Below are 22,055 nucleotides of genomic sequence, written 5' to 3' on the forward strand. Positions count from 1 at the left end.
TGGTTTAAAATAGATACCCCATCTGTGTTTCATCCAGGACAACTTGGAAATAAAGATATTTTTAAGTATATAAATGTGATTTGAGAATTTGAAAAACTTAGTGTGGTGTTTATATGAGCAAGTATAGATTTCTTTTTCAGAGGTGGCCACCCAGAAGGGCTAAGCCACCTTCCCCTCTATTCTCCCCCTTCTCCTTTTCATTCCATTCCTCTGATTCCTGACGACAATCATAGAAGCTTCCAGCAGAGCAAATGCAGCAGGGCTGTGGAGATGCTCGCAGGATAGATCAATCACAGGTGCCCTGCTCAGCCATGAAGAGATAAGGTACACAGCATAACCAGTGGGTCCAATGTACCAGATACAGAGTCTAAGCAGATATTCTGAGAGGAGGGAAAAAACCCACAATTTTAGAAGCTGTATTAATGCCTCGGTTACCGAGGACTGCCATCTTCAAACTGCTTGGGCTTGGGATAACGTGGGCCACTGTGTGATTGTTCAAGTGGTGACAGGACAGAGGCAAAGGGATACTGGAACTCTTCTGTGGTAACATAATTCCGTAGGTCAACTAAGAACCGTACTTGGAATGACTGAGGGAAAAGGAAATGGCTATAGGCATTTCAAATAAACTTTTAATGAAAATACTATTGGTGATTGCTGGGGGAAAAATGGAATATTATATTTTTATAATAAAATTTACAAAATTTTCACAGAAAGCAGTGGTCCCAGTTTGGCATTAGATAGCCACTCTTCAAAACAGGCCAAACTAAGAGTTTATAAAGAACCGATGGTGTCCTAGCCTACCATTTATTCATTCAACCTTTTCTTCACCAACTATTTATTAATTGGCGACTTTATGTCACGTTTCTTCAACCTTCCCCGCCACCACCCCAACCCCCCCCCCCCCCGGCATCTTTTTCTTCAATATATTCCTCCAAGTCAATCTTGCCATTTTTTAAACAGGGCTTTAAATCTTGTTACCCCATTGCCTGGAACATGTTAGGAAAAAGCCTTTGGTTTTCAATGTTTGTTAGCCTCTTTGAATTGAATAAGAAAAGAATTGAGGCAGCTATCACCACTCTAGAGAACTCTTTTGGCGCCAAAATTTAGCCCAGAATCCTTCATGTTGGAGAGGTTAATTAATCTTCAAGTCTTCATGTTTCCTTATGAAGGAAGACCTGCCATTATGGCTTTAGAAACACAGCTGCAAGTATTTAATGAAAGCAGACATCTTGAAAGCAGGATTCCATTGGTTGGTTGTTTCCACATGCACAAGAACAATGCTGCTTGCTGACTGTGGCATTTATGTTCCAACTTGGCCTCAGATTCATTGGAAGGAGAACTCTAGAACTCTGACGTGTCATCAGCAGGGCTCCCCCCCCCACCACCACCACCTGCAGTCTCCCACCTGAACAGAGAGATGTTTTCAATGTTGGGGACGAAGTTTTCCCTTGGGTGACTGACTTCACGTGGTAAGGGTGTGCCACAGCCAGGGGTGATGGAGCACACACACTACAGGTTCACACTCATCAGGTTTCACTCCACACCAGCATTTGGAGTAGTATCTATGAACATTATGCTGAAAGAGATCCAAAGTGGTTTTCAGAGAAACATGCTACAAAAGCAGTGGTAATGCCAGGGCAAAAAGAAAATAAGAGTGGAAAATAAAATGAAGCTAAAGGTAAGATAATCATTGCTATAAACTCTAAAAGAAAAGCCACAAGGTCCTGTATAGTTGATATTGGTCTACGTTTGGCACAGAGCTTCCTAACAGACAAAGAAACACGAGAACTAAGATGAGTTAGAATTTGGAAGAGGAGACTGATGTCATAGCATTCTGCCCACCCAGACTCCACCTTCTCAGGTGTAGCCACACTGTTATTTTCAGGGCCAGGTTCACATGGGTCTGTAATTCCTTTTCCCAGAGTATGCTTTCGTAAACTAGGGTCCCGATGGTCCCAATGTACTGTAAGAGTCGGGAGTTCGTTGAACTGGAGCCGTAGCTGCAGCTCTCCACTCATCTCAGCAATTCTCATCTTTTGGTGAGCAAATTCAAATCAGAAAGAAGGAATGGGAAGTAGGGAAGTGAACTAGTTGTTTGAAATGAGGTGTAATGTCACCCGAAAGGATTTTTCCTCTCTGGAGTCTAATTCCACATCTAGATCCATGTACCCATGGATCTAAATATTTATTGGGCTCTCTATGCACAAAGGTCTCAAGAAGACACAACTACCCACGTGCACCATAAATTAAATCAGTTGCCTATGATGTACTACAGAAGTTTCATGCATCTTTCTTTCCCCTTTTGGGTAGTTTTCAAAAGGCACTGCTTAATCTACAGATTTACCTGGCCCCATTTTTTATCACTTACACAATAAATAATTCTTGCCCTCCAACTTTGTGCCAGGCACTATGCCAGGCGCTGGGGATAAAGCAGTGAGTAAAAATGTCAGAGTCTCTAGACACATACAGTTTCTAATTATTATTTTGCTGTTGTTACTTAATGTTAAGAAGAAAAACTTTACTCTTGCATTTTTTCTAGCTGACCCATCAGTCTCTTAAGTATTGTCTCATTTCTATTTTGATCTCTAAATTACCCTGTGAGGTAGTTTGGCAGGAATTAATCCCCCCTTTAGAGATCAGGAAAAAGTTTAAACTTGCCAAAGTCATACAGAACTGGGATTCAAAACCAGGTCTCCCAGCTCTAATGCCTAACCTTTCTTGAATACACCATTCTCTCGATTAGGTATTTTCACTTAATTTTCTGACCTCCAGTTTGCTAGATGGAAAAAAAGATACGCAGTTCTCTGTGACCCTATAGATATAGACATATACGTTTCTCAGAAAACCAAGCAAGTCAGGAGAAATAATCAGAACACAGAGTTTCGTGGATTTGTTGGCTGATTTAATGTCAGCCTCCAATAGCCTCGGAGGCACTGCTTGCGTTGGCTCAGGCACATTTTCAGGGCTACCTTACGGGTAGAGAAGACAGAAAGATAACTGTGTTCTTATTCCTTGTCACTATCAATTTTAAAAATTCAGACCCCAGTAAAAGAAAATAACATTTTTCATTGTCTGTTCCTTTTTGTATGCGCCTCTCAGTAGTTAACTTGCTTTCGACATCTTTTTGCTGTGCAACCTCCTTTCGCAACCTACCGGAGATCGTATCCTTCCTACCCCCAAACTGAAAGAATAAGAAACTGTGGTAGAATTTCCGACAACACCACAAATCACTTGATGACAGCGTCCCCAGTGGCGTTAACCATCATGCTTTATGATACATGGACCTACGGCCCCTCTTCGTTTTTCACATTGGGATGCTGGCATCCAGTCACCGGATTAGAATTGGCCGGTAATGGTTTCCATCTGCTCGCCTGGCACCGATGTCACCTGGGCTCTGTCTGACGGTCTCTAGGGCCAAGGCTAGAGACACTACAGAAGAACAACTACCTTACTCATCTGTCGGCACTGTTTATGTGAACAAAACAAGATTTTCCTGAAGTATATAAAAGAAATTTGCTGGAAAGGAAAAACCTAGTCAAAAAGGCCTGAAACACTTTTCCCCACCATCTCTCTTCCTCTCCTCTCCCCAGCATCTTCAAATTCTGACGGATCTCCAATGTTGCCTTCTCTGATGACCTTTTCCCAACACCCTCACCCTCCGCCTGCCCCTGGAGAACTTATTTCATCCTGCATTATATTGCCATTATTTATTTGTATTTCTGTCTCTCCCACCCGACTGCAAACTCTTCAAAGGAGAACAGGCACTACTGTATCTTTTAAAGCCCATCATACCATACAGCGTGTTTCCATTCAGGGGATGATTTGCAAGTTTAGAAAAAAATCAGTAATCTCTGTTAGTTTTAAACTAAATCTATAGGAATAAAATATGGCGAAAGTTGCCGTTCTAAATAATGAATTAGTTAAAACCCTTTTCCCTTTTATAAAAAGTTAGGAAGAGGAAGTGTGGTGTTAGGGTTTTAAGATCTCCATTTAAAGACAATTGTTAAAAACAACTGAGAGTTGTTATTGTGGAAAACCAACAGGACATTTGAAAGCATTTGACATACTTTAAAAGTGACCTTACACATCTGACAGGTCTATCAGTTAAATGGCCCAATAAGTTAATGCTTTTGGCTCTAAAATGGGTTTCTGCTTTAATTAGAAAACATTATGCATAATATGAAAACATTATGAGGGTTTCATCATCTAAGCGAAACACAGGTTAGTCTTGGTAGAAATTATTTCTAAGAGAATAAAGCGCTTTTTAAGTGTATCATGTTAATGCAGAGTTTGAGTTTAGGGAAAGACGATGATGGGGCTACAAGAGAAATTCTGGAAGGAAGAATGTCTGGGACACAATTTCAACTCAAACGAAAGCCAGACCATCTACCCTGGCCTTAGGACCCTCCACACCAACTTTTCATCAAAAGGCCAAGACAAGTATCCGTGATTGGTTCTCTGAATAGTGACCTAGACACCCAGGCTCCATGTTCTTCAATGCCTGGTTACTATGGTCACATCTGGAGGTCTCTGTGGGCGAGGCATGGCAGTGGTACACATCACTTATGCCCAGGAAGGAAAGGAAAGTACTCTGGGGAACAGCTATCTTCCTCTGAGATCTGAATTTATCTCTGTAGGAACCTAGACCCTCGCACAGAAGAGTGGCAGGGAACTGGAGCTATTTGCACGGGAATTCCTAGAACTTGGTGACTGACTGGATAGGGAACTATAAAAGCACGAATAGTCCTGACTGTTGCCTCACTTCTCCCTGTGTCTGCCCTTTGTGTCTTTAGGCTCTCTGAAAATTATTTCTGAAAAGTAACTGGACAGAGTTCTGAATAGTTTGTTATTTAGTTCTGCGTGAGTGACCCGTGAATTCGCAAGATGTGTAAATTGGCTTTTTACACCTACTCTAGACCATAGGAATGTTTAGCGGAACCGTAGTCTGATTTGAAAGAGAGTATTTCATGTAATTAATTAATGTGAATCAACATTAGCAAGGATAGTACTGTTACAAATGCATTAAAGGCCTTTACAGTGAAGGAAAGTCATGAAATGGCATGCTAATTTAGTGTGTGGGCATCAGAAAAACTATTATCTATTCAAAAATAGTTGTGAAAGAAAAGAATCAACCAAGACAAGCTGGTTGCTAATGGTTTTGGCGTGGGAGGGAGAACGGCATTGCAATTCTTGGCTCTGAGGTAGGGTCAGGAAGGTCAGTAGCCCAGCGTTGACCTTTGTGTTTGGAATCTTTCATATTGACTCACCAGACTCTTGTAATTTAGTAAGGCAAATAGCAGAAATGTAGACGGCGGTCTCTCGCCTGAACTTTAAACCTCCCCGGTCGCTAGTCCTTTATGATAATAATTAGCATTGCTTACGATCCAAAGCAGGGCAGCCACGTTAAGACCTACTGTATTAATCTAAATTAAATCAAGGAGTGACCACCAGAGAACCTGCCAGGAAGATGGGGGTGGGCAGCTGAGCAACAGAGCTGCATAAACTTGTATTTGGTTTCTTTGGAAGCTTGTTTGGAGGTGAGTTTTTACAAGAGTGATACATCTGAGAGAATGAGAATTTCAGCCACGGAGATACGATCATAAGCTTATCAAGTGCGGGGGTTTCTCCACCCCCTTTAAATCCAAGCAGGCTTTGTACTCCTTATGTCTTCTCCTGATGATGTCACTTGATAGTCCAGTGGTATTTTTTTTTTCAAAATTAAGACATATCTGTTTATGGTAGTACACTATGGAGCCAAAAAAAATTTTTTTTTAAAGATTTCTTTTTTTGTTGTTAAAAAAATTTTTTTTCGGGGCGCCTGGGTGGCGCAGTCGGTTAAGCGTCCGACTTCAGCCAGGTCACGATCTCGCGGTCCGTGAGTTCGAGCCCCGCGTCGGGCTCTGGGCTGATGGCTCGGAGCCTGGAGCCTGTTTCCGATTCTGTGTCTCCCTCTCTCTCTGCCCCTCCCCCGTTCATGCTCTGTCTCTCTCTGTCCCAAAAAAAAAAAAAAAAAAAAAAAAAACGTTGAAAAAAAAATTTTTTTTTCAATATATGAAATTTATTGTTGAATTGGTTTCCATACAACACCCAGTGCTCATCCCAAAAGGTGCCCTCCTCAATACCCATCACCCACCCTCCCCTCCCTCCCACCCCCCATCAACCCTTAGTTTGTTCTCAGTTTTTAACAGTCTCTTATGTGAAGCCAAAAATTTTTTGAATCAACTTTAAGCCCATCACCGGAGATAATCGCTGTAAATATTTTGGTAGATTTCTCTCAATTCATAGGCATGTGTATATATAAATATATGTATACCTACCTATACAAATAAAACTTAAATGCAAATTAACCTTGATATCAGGAGTTCTCATCAAGCTATTCTCAAAAATTTCCCTTTAATAGTTGCATTATATTTTAAGAGCTACTATTATTTATTTAAGCATTTCCTATTTTTGGACGTTTCAGTTGTTTCCAGATTTTGAACACATCCTTCTGCATAAATCTTTGTCCTTATCTTTAATTACTTCCTTAGGATAAAGTCATAGAAATGGAATTACTAGGTCAAAGGCCACAATTCTTTTTAAGACTCCCGATGAATATGAGTCACACTGCACCCCAGGAAATTTGCTGCAGTTTATTCCTATCATCTGGGTGTCAGAGAGCCTGTGTGACTGCAGTCATCTCAGCATTGAGTATTATTCTTGCCTCAGCAAGCGAGGGTCGGAACATTGCACTGGACTATCGCGTCCGTAGCTTTATTGGCTGTTCTCCTTAACAACTGGCCATCTTGAGAACATCGTGCAAGAGGTTGTTACAACAAGACTTATTGTGGCTGCCCTTGGTCTAAAGGCTAGTAAGAATGGACACAGACAACCTGAGGCGTGTCCAGCATGAGCGCACGCATTACATAGTTCTTAATGAGCAAAGTCAGGCAGGTATGGGTTTTGTGATATTTATGTGTCCTAAGCATCCTTTGGGAGGGAGGGCTGTGTTTGGTCTACAGAGTCAGTGTGCTGGGACTCTTCCCCAGAAATGTCTGCCTAGCAGTGAAGGAAATTATAAGCATGAAACCTGCACATCATGGGCCCAGTGGAGTTTTCCTGCTGACAAAGAATTGATTGACTGAATATAAATCCCTCTGACTTGAGTGATTCTATCTACTCAGGATGAATTGGGGAGAAATCACCAGAAGGAAATTGGCCTCTGAAGTGTGAGAACATTGGATTATTGCCGTCAGGAGCAATGCTTGTCAGGAGCATTGCAATTTTGCCTTATTTTGCAACTCATGTTATTTGGAGCAGTGTTGGAGTACTGTAAGATTTAGGTCTAACTTTCTGTAGGTGTACATGATCTACGTGTATCGTTTTCCAGTTCAGAAATCTACGAACAATAGATTTATAATAGTTGATTTAAGTTTTTAAGGCTTGGTTTATTCTGTAATGATATCACAATTTCACCAGTTTTTAAATGCTTAACAGTGTCATATAAATCAGTTAAATCATTCAATGAATGTGAGTGGCTGGGGCTATCACCCTTCCTGGGCTTAGGACAATGAATGTAGCCAGCAAATCTCTGCCACCATAGAGCTTACAGTCTGGTGTGGGAAGTCCATAAACACAGAGTATGTCACATGCTGATTATAGCTTTGGAGAAAAATAGAGCAGGGAAAGTGGGTAGGGAGGGCACTGAGTGGGATATATGGGTATGCCATTTTAAATGGGATGGCCGGGAGAGGCCTCCCTGAAAAGGAGATGTTTGAGCAGATCAAAAGACAGCAAGGCAGTGAGCCTTTTTGATATTTAGGGGAAGGACTTGCCAGGTAGGAGAAACAGCAGATGTAAAGGTCCCGAAGCCGTTGCTTGCTTGGTCTATTCCAGGCACCACAGCCAGAGGGTTGGGAATGAGCAAGTGGGGGCAGGAGGAGAGACGGCCGAGTGCAGAGCAAGGACCTGGTCAGCCTTCATAGAGACTTTGGCTTTGGCTCTGCGTGAGAACAGGGTCTCAAGGGTTTTGAGTAGAGAAGACATATGATTTGCCTTCCGTTTTTGCCGACAACAGAGGTGGCTTATTCACCAAAGCAGGAGGGAAGCCAGAGTATTGTGGGCACAGGTGCAGAGCCTGTAAGGTGGGAGGTGGGAACTGGTGGAGGGCCTCCCTGATGGTTTCTGGTTCCCAGTGAAGGAGGAAGTCAGGCCGCCCACCAGCAGCAAGGTTGAGGGAGGAAGCCCTGGAGGGTTGAGGAAAGGAGAGGGTTTGAAGCTACAAGTCTGGAAGGATGGGAGACTGAATGGAGAAATGTGGGAGGAGTAAGAATTGATATGGCCATGAGCACGATGATGATTAATAACTTGAGTAGAGGACCAGCTGTATAAATTTTTTCTTGAAATTGTTTTCAAATTTTCCTCTAGCCAGTCGCCTCTCCAGTCTTCAACCTGTAGCCTTGGCTGATTCTCTTTGCCAGTCATGGTACATTACAACTCTAAGAGTCTGATTATGAGAACTAAAATCCTGGACTGATAGAGCTGGAAAGGGCCTCAGAGGTCATTGTGGTCCAACCCCTTCATTTTACAGAAAATCCACCAGTGAAATAAAGCGACCTGCCAAGGGCACAGGACTCATGCGTTGTGAAGCTGACCTCAGATCCTGTCTCCTGATTCCTAATCCAGGGCTTTTCATATTATAACAAATTGCTCTTTATTTTTTCCGCCAAATTAGTTATTTATTTTGAGAGAGACAGAACGCAAGTGGGGGAGGGGGAAGAGAGGGAGAGAGAGAGAGAGAGAGAGAGAGAGAGAGAGAAAATCTCAAGCAGGCTCCACACTGCCAGTGCAGAGCCCAACCCGGGGCTCAGACCCACAAACCACATGATCATGACCTGAGCCAAAATCAAGTCAGACACTTAACTGACTGAGCTACCCAGGTGCCCCCCCCAAATTAATTTTATTTTATTTATTTATTTTTTTAATTTTTTTTTTCAACGTTTATTTATTTTTGGGACAGAGAGAGACAGAGCATGAACGGGGGAGGGGCAGAGAGAGAGGGAGACACAGAATCGGAAGCAGGCTCCAGGCTCTGAGCCATCAGCCCAGAGCCCGACGCGGGGCTCGAACTCCCTGACCGAGAGATCGTGACCTGGCTGAAGTCGGACGCTTAACCGACTGCGCCACCCAGGCGCCCCGCCCCAAATTAATTTTAAAAGAACTTAATCTTACTATTGTTGAGTATTTTAAAGTCCTTATTCTGATGGACTCTAACTGGTTTAACTTTAAAAAATAAAAGAAAGGGCAAATACTTTTTAAAAATTGGACCGAGGTTTGTAAAACCCATATATCACTTACTATAGATGTAAACAGCATCATCATCATCCTCAGGAATTTGGGCGAGTTGCTTTGCTATTTTGCACAGCATGTTTTTATTCATCCTCTCTCTCCTGGTCTTTTTTACATGTGATTGAAATGTTTTCCACATTTGCTTCCAGCGGGTGAAGTGTGGTCCATGTGGTACCATTGCATAACCACCCGTACCCCTGGATAATTGCTCTTCTTATTTTTAGGAAGCAGAAAATAGCCTATTGTGTTATAATTAGTCAATGGTGCCCACCCAAACTTGAATATTATGCAAGAACTTTTGCTTCTTTTCTCTTTTAGAAGAGAATGGGGACGGATGCAGGAGGGAGGATACGATTTTGATCATGTTTTAACGTCCTGAAATACCATCTTGGGAAAGATGTGCGGTTTTCAGGTTCCCTAAGATACTTAAAAAAAAAAAATCCACACCGACCCAATTTAAAACTAAATGTTTCAGAAAGTAACAAGTATGTGTTTTTGTTCAACCATCTTCTAATTAGAACCTCTTACTCATTTCCAACACAATTCACTTATGTTGTCTAGTTCAAAGAAAATTTAGTAAACGCACTCATGGCTAAAGACCCCAGGAGTTTTAGCTAGATAAAAATGCTGTGGAGTTTTGAAAATCTACATAAAGATTGGAATATTTCTTAAGGATGCATATTATAACAGTATACGGTTTGTCCAATATTTCTTAACCTCTTAACCCCTAAGAAATGAAAATGTTAGCTCAGGACAGATAGGATTTTCTTGCTCTCTGCTCCTGTGTGATCCAGGATGGTAACCGCAAAGCTAAATTTGCGACATTAAATTGATTTCCATGACAACTGACTGGAATATCACAGATACTGGATTATTGACTGATTCAGGATGGAGGTTAAGGAAGATTCCTGTTCGAACAGGATCATCCAAAACCAGCAGCAAAGAGAATATCAGAACCGCTTCCATGCTTCCAGCCGTGTGTCCTTTTCAAAAATGTTCTCATTATCCTGGGAGCTTTGTTTTCTTTTACGAGGGTTGTTGTTGTCGTTGTTATTGTTGAATGTTTTAATTTTGTCTGTTATTTATTTATTCCCTTACTCCCCCAGAGGTGATCGGGTGGAAAAATGGTTATTTTTAGTAATAGAAGCCCCCTCTCTTAAGAAGCAGTCTCTGCCTTCATTTAATTTTTCCTGCGTAAATAAGATTTATTTTGGCCCCGCAGTCAAACACATCTGTACTTTGTGCAGGACACATCTGCCTTTCTACAAGAGCGGCTGGTCCCCCTGGTGTTAGATAAGCCCCCGTTGCTCTTCAAAAACCCCTCACGGAGAAGAGAAGGGAATGTTGAGTGGGAAAGAAAAGCCCCCTCATTCTTTAGCCCAGAGTGCCTCTTTGTGGCCTGAACAAGTTATTACAGCAGGAAGATGAAAGAATCCAAACTCTTTACCACTTTGCTCTTCGTTTCCCCACCTCCCCCAAACTTAATACGTTTTTAAAGGCAAATGTACTTTGATGAGAATATTATTTGATGAAGTCGTCTGAATACAAAGCTTCTGAGATCACACGGCGCTGCGTTACCACCTCGGAAGATAAGCCAGCGTGAGCGCTCTGACTCGAGTTATTTTGCTAATAGTGATGGAAAACATGTGCTGGTCAGTTTGCAAAGTCTTATCTGAACTGCCTGCTGATTGACAACACTCACTGGAGAGACCTAGCTTCTCCTGGGAAGCCCGCCCTCACTCTCATGCTGCTTCCTGCAAAGGCTGGGTTAGTTGCAGTCTTTTAAAACTTACTTCTCTGTATCCTTTACCAGGTTGTAAATTCCCTCAAGGTAGAGCTGTCCTATTCCTCACCTATGTATTCCCAGGGCATAGTGCAGTGCCAGGCACATAGTAGGTCTGCAATAAACCCTGCATGAATGATAGGTGTTTAAGCACTAACTGTAGTGGATCAGAGCCATAAAATCCATAATCTTGGTCTGTGTCCTGACCATCTGAGTATACGGTTAGTCTTTATTACTGGGTTTTTCCGTACTTACGCTTTGAAAACTGCCTTAAACATAGTGAGTTTTGCTTAATGAAAAACTGAGGTAGCAAATAGTAGACCCTGTAATAATGCTGGATGTTTTGACATAGTTCCTGTTCTCCCTCCCGAATTGCTGGCTTTGGGTTTGTTTTGCTAAATCATTAGCTTGTAATGTCTGCTTTTTATTCAAAACATCTGCCACCCAGTACACCAGGAAAATTTTCTAGTGGATACTATAAGCTTAGAGAAAGAAATAGCGCATGTGCCCTAATTGCAGGGAATGCTGAGTTATGCTAGTTTGCGGTAAACAGGGACCCCTAACCATTTTTTGGTTGTCCACTTACCATCTGCATTGAAACATGCTATGTAGGAAACCTTTTCTTTTTTTTTTTTTTTTTTTCTTTTTGGTATGCTTAACTATATTTTGAGAATGGAGCTAGGTCCCACCGAATCCGTACGTATCATTCACAAATTTTTGTTGATTTCCTACTCTGTGTTTGGCATTGTGCTAGGATTACAGAAGTAGGTAGGATTGAACCCGGCCTCCCTGGACCTCAAAGGAAGGCTGAGGAGCCCAAATGCAGTGTGATCCATGCTCTAACCGAACTACATCCTGTGAGAGCTGAGGTAGCACAGTACAGAGAGTAGTGCATATGAGGTGCTTGATAAATGCTGGATGGATTGAATTCAGGGCCTTTTTAAGGTAAATGGAAGCACCTTTGTGTATGGAAAAGCTGAACAGAGAATAGTGTCTTGGGTTACAGGGCGAATAGCCAGGCAGATAATGTTGCATACCACACTTAAAAACATTGAACTTGGACAAGGCAAGGAAGGAACGCTTGGATTTTAGATGTGGCTGGTAAAAATCAGAGACTCTAGCTATAATCCCTTTCTTACCTCCCCACCAGTGTGAACCACTAATATTGACTCTCCAAAAACTCTGAGACTTTCTTCCCCAGGGTTTTATAAAGGTTGTTCCTTCTGCCTGGAAGAGTCACTGTCACTCTGTCTCCAGAGCAAGCGTCCCCTTCATCCTGGAGGAGCCTCCCTTCTCTCACAGAGCCTGTGTTCCTGCATCTGAGCAACTATACCGTTCTGTAACGTGAACACATTCACCTATTTCTCTGCCTGCCTCCCCTCCATGACCCAGAACCACGTGGGAAAACGTGTGCGCCTTGCTTTCCTCAGGGCCTCCCACCTGCTTGGCACAAGGCTTAATAAAGGTGCATTGATCAAAATAGTTAACCGATGAATTCCCAATAGCGCTCTGGTATATTGGATCCCGGTATGTGACTTCAGAAGACCCAGCACTCTTCAGTTGACCTTTTTGATTTTATGCTGGAAGAAGAGACAAACCCTTCTCATATAGATGAGGGGAATATAAAATCCCTCACTGCCTAGAATCCAAGCAATAATATCCTTCCCTGCAATGGGAAACAGGGGAAGTTGCTTAGAGTATTGGAAAGTATGTTTTTTTAAATAAAAAGGATTTACCCTTGAGCCTGTTTCCTCATCTATAAACAAGGGGTTGGGCCTGATGATCTCAGAGGACCTTCCAGCAAAAGTTGTTCTAGGAAGCCACACCGTAAATACTATAAAACCATCTGATTCCTGCCAAAGTTCCACATAATGTTTATTAAGACTTTGTAGAGTGCTGAAGAGTAGTTTAGAAAGAAAGTGAAGAGACTAACCCTCCAGTAGCTCCTATCTAGTACACAAGAACTAAGCGATTTTTGTTGGCTGAATGAATGAGAAAACAAAACAAAACAAAACACATGGGGGGAAAAACAACCCCAATAGTTAAATAAGAAGTATACTTACTGTTGATGAGATTTTCAAGAAGAAAAGGGAGAATTGTCTGCAAGGGCACAACTGGACATTTATTGTGAAAACATGTCATTTAAACAGTTCCGTTATTTATTTACATGGGACAGAGCCCATGAATCCACAGTGAAAAATCCTCAGGATAAAAGAATTAGGCCATGACACTAGCATAGCTGTAGGTACAGGCCAGTACTTGATAAATGTCACCAACTCATGACCTGGTGAAGTACCTTTTTGCAATTTAGTAATACGGAGTGCCAGGAAGGTGCTAGAAAGGTGTGAGGGGAAAACGGTGCATTCTCAACGGGTTCCTTTTCTCGTCCCTATTCAGACGGCTGTTTTTCTGGGGCTTCTGAGAGCTTCCAAACCCAGAACCGCAAATGTGTTTGTTGTCAGTGAGGCCGCCATTTGGAACTGGTGCTGGAGCTCTGCAGCTCCTTTTCTGTGTAACAGCCCAAGTGTGGTGCGGTTCAGTCTAGCGAGGGCCCCTTCCTGTCATAAATAAGATTACTTTCATTTCACTTGTGGAGTGTGCTATTCCTCAGAGTAATGAATTTCCTCTGTGCCTTTGAGCACATAAACATGGTTTGCATTAGCTTTCTCTCTTTAAAAAAGAAAAAAAAAAAAGGGATAGGGAGGTGGAAGGAGGAGAGAGAATCCGAGCAAAATTAATCGACATCAATTAACTCCATAAATGCAGATGGATATTTTGCTGACTGGCTGGAAACAGGCTTGTGAGCAGTACCAGGAAATCGCTAGTTTGTCTCTTCTGGAAAGCTATGAAAATGAACAAATTTTATTCTACATGAGCAAAGGAACAGAGAAAGAGAGACAGTATGCTTTTTTGAATCTCGTTTTTAAGAATTGTATCAAAAAGTCCATCAGAGTGGCCATGAAGTCCTGACAAATTGCCCTGGGTTCTTCTGGAATTATCAAGTACATCACAGAGGACAATTTACGTGGCCAGGATTGTAGAGCAGTTTCTGCTTCTACCTTCCCTGCCTTTGCCCTGTGTGTGTGTGTGTGTGTGTGTGTGTGTGTGTGTGTGTGTGATTTTAGACTAAAAAGATATCCCAGCCTTTCCCAATTTCAAATTTTCCCCATTGAGATTTGTAAGTTATGTAGTTCATAGCACTAAATACACAGTTGTTCATTTTTATGACTGGGAATCTCTTGTCAAGAGGTGATTCATTATAACGTGGCTGGACATTTCTCATTGTTGGAGGTGCATACTTGAGCCTGAAAGCTATTTAGGACCCATTGACCCTTTGACTTCTGCCAGGATCTTTTTTACTGTTGTTTTTGGAAATTTGCGGGCAGAGAGTTGGGGCATGGGGTATTTTCAAATCATCCAGGAGGAGTTATATCATTAAGGTGGGGTGGGGGGGGAGTCTAAGATTGGTTTTCCAAATTACTTACTCTTAATGGAAAATCCACAGATTTGTCTTTTCAGAACCTTTTTCTGTCTCTCCGAATCAATGTCTATTTCAACCCCCAATTCATAGTATATTATGTGCTCATTTAGATCTCCAGGGAGGAAGAAATAATAATGCCCTGAGAGCATCAAGGAACTGAATTTCAGGCCACAGGTTGTCACTGACAATTCACTACAGATAGACTTTAACTGAAATAAAGATACTTGATGCATTTCACAGGGAGGTGTTGTCCAGCTCAGCGTTGACCTCCTGCATAGGTGCTCTTGTTACAGTTGAGAAGTGCAGCTGGTTTCCATTTGAAATGGAAAGGATGGAGTCATTGAAGGAGCCAGTGCCTCTTATAGGTGAAGGTTGCTTTGCTGAAATGTGTACAACACACGACAAGGAACCTCAAAAACAAGTTTCCATTTCACTTGACTGTAGCACAGGAAATTGTTCCTGGCTTGTTTTTGTTATGAACAGAGAGAGCATTGCATATTACAAGTTCCCTGTAGTTGTTTAATATTTGCTTGGTAGTGTGCTAGTCCCTAATCAGTCCTTCTCCCCCGTAAATCATGTCAACTCTGTCACTGTTTTCATTGGAAGCATGAATTGTTACGTTGAAAATCTCCCAGGACGGTAAACCTCTGCAGCTGTGGGAGGCTGGAGCCATTTACTGGTATTATTAAAGGAAACTGACTGACTTCTTGGGGGGGGGGGGGGAGCTGAGATGGAGTGAAATTCATAAGGTGCACAGAAATTTAGAATGAAGGTTCTATTATGAGCACAGCTCCATAACAGTATCCTCACAGAAATAGATACATAATAGTAACAACTGTTCCATGAATTGGCACACATAATATTTTGCTATCTTTGTGCCTTTTTTAGAGGGCAAAATAGAATCCAAATGTGAAGTATAAAATTAGACATATCTGATGCTGTAGAACAGTGTTTGAATTGAATGCCTTTTAAAGGTATTCTGTACACAGAAATGTCACCTTTGTTTGCTAAAGGCATTTTGAAAGGTTTGCCACTAATGGCTTTATAGTCTTAATTCTCCTTGGAAATAGAAAATTGTCATTATCCAAAGATGTGACTGACTAGATCACCTCCTGCTTTGTGGGGATCTGAGGAATGTCCTTAGAGTAACAAAGGATGTGTTAAAGGGGCTGGATTTCCAGGAATGGGAAAAAGAGCAAAAGACACTGGCTTGGCTGCTGAGACCAACACCACGCCTAAGACATTTCTTTTCCAGGATGTTTCTTTGTTCGTTCATTTGTTCCTTTATTCAATCATTTGTTCCTTTAAAAAATGTTTATTGAGCATCTACTCTGAGCCCAGAACGATACCGGCTACTGGGAAGTCTAATTTAAAGACAAATTGCCCACAAGCACAGGGCTCCCTGCCAAGAATGTTCTGTCCTCATTGCTGTAGTATAAGAAGCAGCTGGATTCCCCAATTCAGCCTTGACATTCAGCCCAATTCAGCCTTGACATTCAGCAGAACTCAGTATGTCTGCATCTAAGAGCACAAACCTGTTTTTATTTTTGTAATTCAAGTATAATTAACACTGTGTTATATTAGTTTCAGGTGTAAAATATAATGATTCAACAGTTCTATAGCTCACTCAGTTAAAAGCACAAACCTGTTTGTTTGGCTGTTCTTTTAATTGCCAGCATTTTTGCTATTGTGTAAAAGCCATCGTTTGTTTTAAAGGCGATTTCCTAATTGGATAGAAATCTTTGTCGTATCTAGAAGAAGCAGGCAAGGACCTAAGCTACAGTTTGTAGAAAATATTTTGAAGTCATTTAAAGAAAATAACTGTAAATTTGGAATAATTCTAAAGTTAGCTGTCAGGAATAAGTATCAAGATCCTGCAAAGCTATAGAAATCAGTGAATGTGTTTTCTTTGGGGCAAGAACAGGATAATAATTAGGGAAGGAACTTCTAAAATATCAACTGAGCAAAGCAAATGGAAGACTTTTGGGGAATCATATTGGGGGGGTGGACACCGTGGAAGATACGGGGTGGGATAGATGATCTCTAGCCTAATCTAGGGCAGGAAGTGAAACATAAGCCCTTGACTTAGAAGATGGTGTCCTCCAAGCTATGGTGCAGCCCCAGAAAGTACGATGAACACTACAGTGAACACTCCGTTCCTCTAGGTCAGAAGACCAATGGAATGTTGGGTCCTTGGCCAAGTTATAGGAAAGCAGGCTGAAGACATGTACAGAGCCATCCTGTGTTCCTACCTGGAATGTGCATGATGTTTCTGGCCTTGTTCCTCAAGAAAGACAGTTGGGCAAGGTTCAGAGAAAGGCAGCTGAGATGCTGAAGGGAGCAAGAGGTGATGGCAAGACAGGACCTGTGCAATATTAGGAGACAACAAAAGGGATGAGAGGTCAGATGGCTTATGGCTATAAAAGAAGGTTGCATATGAGGTCAGCAGTGAATCTCAGTACTGCTAGAATCAGGGAGCACATCAGTTGGGAGCACAGTCCCCTTCTCTGGACCCCAGTTTCTTCTTTTGTAGCCCACATTCTATAGTGTGTTCAACAGCACATCTGTCCCGCAAGAGCTCGCTGAAAGGAAGGTATTCTTTCACCAAGTAAGTTTGAAAATCTCTGCTTACCGTATCTTCCTCCAGTAGATTTGCCATTGGCACTTGATATGAAAAGCTTTTCCTTAAGGAAAACCTATTTAACTTATGTGAATCTCAACCAGTATTTCCCAAACTCTTTTGACCATGGAACCCTTTGTTCATTTAGTGCCTATTAGGGCTTTTAGAAATGTTTTTGGGAACACTGGACTCCAGGATCTTGGAGGTCCTTGGAAAGAAGTTAGTTCCAGACAGAGCAAGTGCTCCCTGACAGGGTGCAACTTGTTACTTCTAGAGCCCACACAGGAAGAACGTCATAGTTTGCAAGGAGGAGTTTATAGCTGCTTATGGGCGAAGGCAGGTTTATCAAAGGTAATTGGGAGGTGAGGTTCTCAGTCCAAAGGAAAGCCACTGCACTGCACACAGTGCTTTTTAGTGCTGCTATTGAGACCCAGGGCTTCGTGTTAGGGCTCAGATTGTTCTATCAGAACATCATATGCACCATCAAATGAAAAAGTATGTAAAGTGGCTCATTTAAGCTTTGGCTGAATTGAGCTGATAGTTCTGCATGATTTTTTTTTTTAATTATAGACAATTGGAAAACACTTTCCTGGGGCTTTTGGGCCAGTCACTTTCCATTATTTAAATTTTGAGGGCATGTCCATTAAGACAATATCATCTACTTTCTATAGCTTGTCTCCAAAAACCCGGCTCAGTCTTCAAGTTCAACACTTCTGTAGACTTGTGTGCCTGTTTTTTCTTTCTCTAGAAACCTTACGCTATTTTGAAAAATGTTTTATACATGCACCTCCCCATCCCCTGAGCTTCTGGCCGACTGTTCCTCCTCTCTCTTACTTCTCCACCTCACCGAGCATGTGTGTATAGCCTCAGTGTCCTTCCAACATTGTAAAACGCTTTCCTGTTATTTATTGGACTTCAGGGACAGCAAATGAATGTGATAGATTGAAAAAGGAAAGCTTGAATAGCTTTCTTGCTCTCTGACACATTTTAAGCCTGACTTTCTTTTTTAATGTTTATTTATTTTTGAGAGAGAGACAGAGACAGACAGAGAAGAAGTGGGGGAGGGGCAGAGAGAGAGGGAGACACAGAATTCCAAGCAGGCTCCAGGCTCTGAGCTGTCAGTGCAGAGCCCGATGCGGGGCTCAAACTCCCAAACCGTGAGATCATGTCCTGAGCCAAAGTCAGACGCTTAACCGACTGAGCCACCCAGGCGTCCCTGGCTTCTGTTTCTTTTACTTCATCTTTCCCATTTTGCTAGGTATTGTCCTCACTCTTCACTCTGCTTTGTGCAGGGATGGGGAAGGAGAGGGGGAGGAGGGAGGGTCATCCTGTATTGCCTGTTTCAGTGGGCTCCCTTGCCTGTGGCTCCTGTGGCACCAGCTAATGGAGAGGCATCAGCTGGAGATTTTAGGAGAATGAAGTTTGGGTATTTATCGCCCCACCTGCTGTGAGGCCACCCCACCCCCCACCCCCACCCCCACCCCCAGCTCCTTTGTCATGTTCAGGATGCTGCCTCCCTCCGATTCCTCTTCAGGCCTAGGCATGGCCTCTGTGGCTACTAGCCCTGGAGTGCTATACCTCCTTGTTCATTTCCTTAAGCCCTGCCCACTTTTTGCAAATAGCTCTTTTATTAAACTCTTCTCACATGTCCCAGTTGGAGTGTGGCATCTGTTTCCTGCAGAGATTCTGACTGAAATCCCCACTTTTCTTTAACCTTCTCTTTTTGCTGTCCAGCCAATGTTCAGTAGAGCCCAGCTCAGGTTCACCCTCAAGAAGCCTCTCCATTCCGCATGAATCTCTTCTTGTGATGTCCTGGCTCTTATCTTCTGTCCTATTTATAAGCACCTAAAAATGCTCTTTTGTATGCGGACTTAAATGCCCTAAGACTGATGTTCTTTATGCTTACAGCTGATGCTTCATGGGTGTGCAAGAAGGCTGGCTACTGTTGACCAGTTATCAAACTTGTATAGAGTGCTTCCAGACATCTCAAACAGGTTACAGAGTTAGGAGGTGGGGACTATTATTATCTCCATTTTATAAGTGCAGATGCTGACACAGAAAAGTTCACTAGTGTGCCCAGAACCCATAGTGAGTTCTGGAACTAGGATTTGAACCTAGGCAGTTTAGCTCCAGAATCCATGCTCTTAACACTACACTAAGCCACCTCTCAAAGTGTCTTTAAATGTTTTGAATTATCACTTATTTAAAATTCAGATTCCACTTTACAATGTGCATTTCTAATATCTCTTGAGAAAATGGACTGTCTGACTATTAGGACCCGTAGGCCATTGCAACACTGGGTCAGAGGTAAGTGGGAGCTGCCCTGTTCAGCTATGGGGGTGCTCTCCAGCTTTTCAGAGTCTCCACCCATCCTGGTCCTGCCTTCATGCTCTTTCCAGGCATCTGCACGAGAGTGATTTGTGTGTGTGGCCTTTTGGAAACCACTCACATGCCCTGAGTCTTTATCCCACACAAACTCCGGTTTCCCCAGGTAGATAAGGTTTGAGGAGGGTAGCATCAGTATTTCAGGCTTCTCATAACACCTAGCACGGACTAGGTCATACCTGATTAAAAAAAGAAAATCTGTGAGTTTGGAGGAAACAATGTGCTCAAGTTCACCACGTTAGCTAAGCAAGGTGATTCAGCAAGGACACGGCGGGCATCCTTGCACTTGGATTGGGTTTAATCCCTTAAAACAGTTTGCCTATAAAGCCTAACAAGTTAAATCTCTCATATTCCTACAACATAGCTGCTGATGTCAATATTGCTACTACTACTGACTAAAGAATATCAGCTTCACCTCCGGCCCCAGTGGCTTGAAGTTTGTGGCAGAGAAGATGGCCACTACTTGCGAGAGCTGTTGGGGAGGGGAGAGCAAGAAGGTAAAGGGAGGTTTCGAAGAAGTTGAGAACATAGGGGATCTTAGTGCCGATGGACATGAGTTCCAGAAGGCACAGAGATTTGGAAATTGGGCAGGGGGAACTGGAGGCCGAGAAGGGATGTGCAGAGCCATCTTGAGAGCAGGAGTGATCAGGAGTGACCTTGGGTGACAGGTGTGAAAAGGAGTGCAGGGCATGTTGGCCTTGTCCTGATGCTCTCCAAGGCAGAGTGTTGTGGCGAGACTGTACGCGCTGAAGGAGAGGTGGGTATGGGGGAAGGGAAAGGCTTTCTCAGAAGCACACAGACCTCTGGGCCCCTCTCCCTTCCTCTTTCCTCCTGGAGCAAATGGTGGATGTGTGACGTACAGAAGTACCTGCTCAAAGGCAGGTGCCACTGTGAGTGTGCAGCAGAAGACCCCGGGCAGGGTGATGCTTTTTACGTTTGTGAATGCACACAAGATCTGGAAGGTTTCAGTGGAGTTTGGATGTTGCTATAAAACACAGCTACGAAGTTGCTTCGGTCGTGTTAAGAGCATATCTTATCTTTTTCAGTGTGCTGCTCTGGGGGTCTCTGATCACAAGTTTTCTCATTATCCTGTTATTACAGTTTCACCTGTCCTTATGGGACCAAAGGATCTCAAGAAATGGATGCCAATTTAAGAAAATAAGTCATCTTTCCTAAGACAGGGGGCTGGTGCATTTATCATGGTATAATGGACATACGTGCTGAGTTTGCAGATGTCTCTTTGGTGTAATGCCCGAGGAGAGGGGGCCTCACAAACCCTTCCTCACGAGCAAGAAACTGTTGGTGGTTGGGGGCCCAGAGTTGGCCAAGACTTGGGGCTCTTAGTACTTGCCGAGCAGGGTCAGGTGCCTGACCTTGGGCAGGCAAGCCAGGGACTTTCCCATCAGCAGAGGTCCACTGTGGTGGGTCACGCTTGTTCCCTCCCCTTGGGGTTTCATGGAAAAGTACAGAATTTGAAGATCTCTTCAACGTCTCTTGCATCGGCCTCTATGGATTTGGGGAGGGGAGTCATAGCAAAAGTTAAGAGTAGAAATCCCCATCTCCCAAGAGCAGGGAGCTTTCAGGAAAAAAAAAAAAAGATACTTAAACCCTGAAAATGTGCCCAACAGTGAGCAGTGTTCCTGACTCTCCACCCTTCTCACTTCCAGGGCTGTGTCAGGGTGTCAGGAAGGTCACCTTGAGAAGTTTCTGTGATGCCCCCAAAAGTTTAAGCTAGGGTTGAACCTTCCCACCTCCTGCCCCCTCCATGGCCCTTCTGCCTCCAACCACACTTGGCATAAGACCAGTGCTCACTGCCAGCTCTACCACTTACTAGTTAGTTGTGTGACCTTGGGCGAGTTATATACCCCTCCTTGTGCCTTAGCTCCTTCATCTGTCAAAAGGAATCATCATGGTACCCGTCTTGTAGGGGTGCTATAAGAATTCAGCGAATTCAACAGTGTCTGGCATGTAATAAGAGCTATCTTAAGTGTTAGTTGTGGGGCTTGCTTGGATGACAGTGACAGTGGGGCCCTGACCAGCCACCAAGTCACCTTTAAGTAAGATGTAACCAGGTTTGCCCTGATGCTTCCCTGTAAGCAGACGTTGGTAATTGAAGTCGGCCTGACCTGGCCTCCGCACAGCCCTTGTTTACGTCTCTTTCCACACTCTCCAATCTTCTGGTTCTCAAGGAGCTGAGATCCCCACTGGATTGGCCAGCCCCAGACCAGAGCGAGCCCGAACCAGACCCCAGAGGTCTCCATCACTGACCACATACCGTGTGTATGTTGTTATTCAGTTTCCTTTCGTGGCTAAGGGATGGACACCTAAGTACTGCTTCTTTTTATAGAAGGCTCTGACTAGCATATTTGCTGATTAAAAGGGAGGCTTCACAGAACACTCATTTTGAAGAGCATGGTAATAGTTACGAACGAGGACTATTTCAGGCCTTTACTGCAAAA

General features: G+C 43.0%; 1 protein-coding gene across 4 annotated transcripts in view; it reads left to right on the forward strand.

Annotated features, from left to right (window-relative positions):
• The window catches only part of SCFD2 (sec1 family domain containing 2), a 404,012-nt gene that overhangs the window by 265,831 nt on the left and 116,126 nt on the right, over window positions 1–22,055 (forward strand). The window contains exon 6 of one of the 4 annotated variants that reach the window (XM_047855420.1): window positions 12,312–12,615. The exons of the other annotated variants lie outside the window; for them this stretch is intronic. Within the exon in view, the coding sequence (XP_047711376.1) occupies window positions 12,312–12,433 (122 nt within the window). The 3' untranslated portion in view covers window positions 12,434–12,615. Of the gene's footprint in view, window positions 1–12,311; window positions 12,616–22,055 lie in introns of those variants that run through there. 4 annotated transcript variants of the gene reach the window in all.

Source organism: Prionailurus viverrinus, chromosome B1 (assembly GCF_022837055.1).
Source record: "Prionailurus viverrinus isolate Anna chromosome B1, UM_Priviv_1.0, whole genome shotgun sequence".
NCBI classification, from domain to species: Eukaryota; Metazoa; Chordata; class Mammalia; order Carnivora; family Felidae; genus Prionailurus; species Prionailurus viverrinus.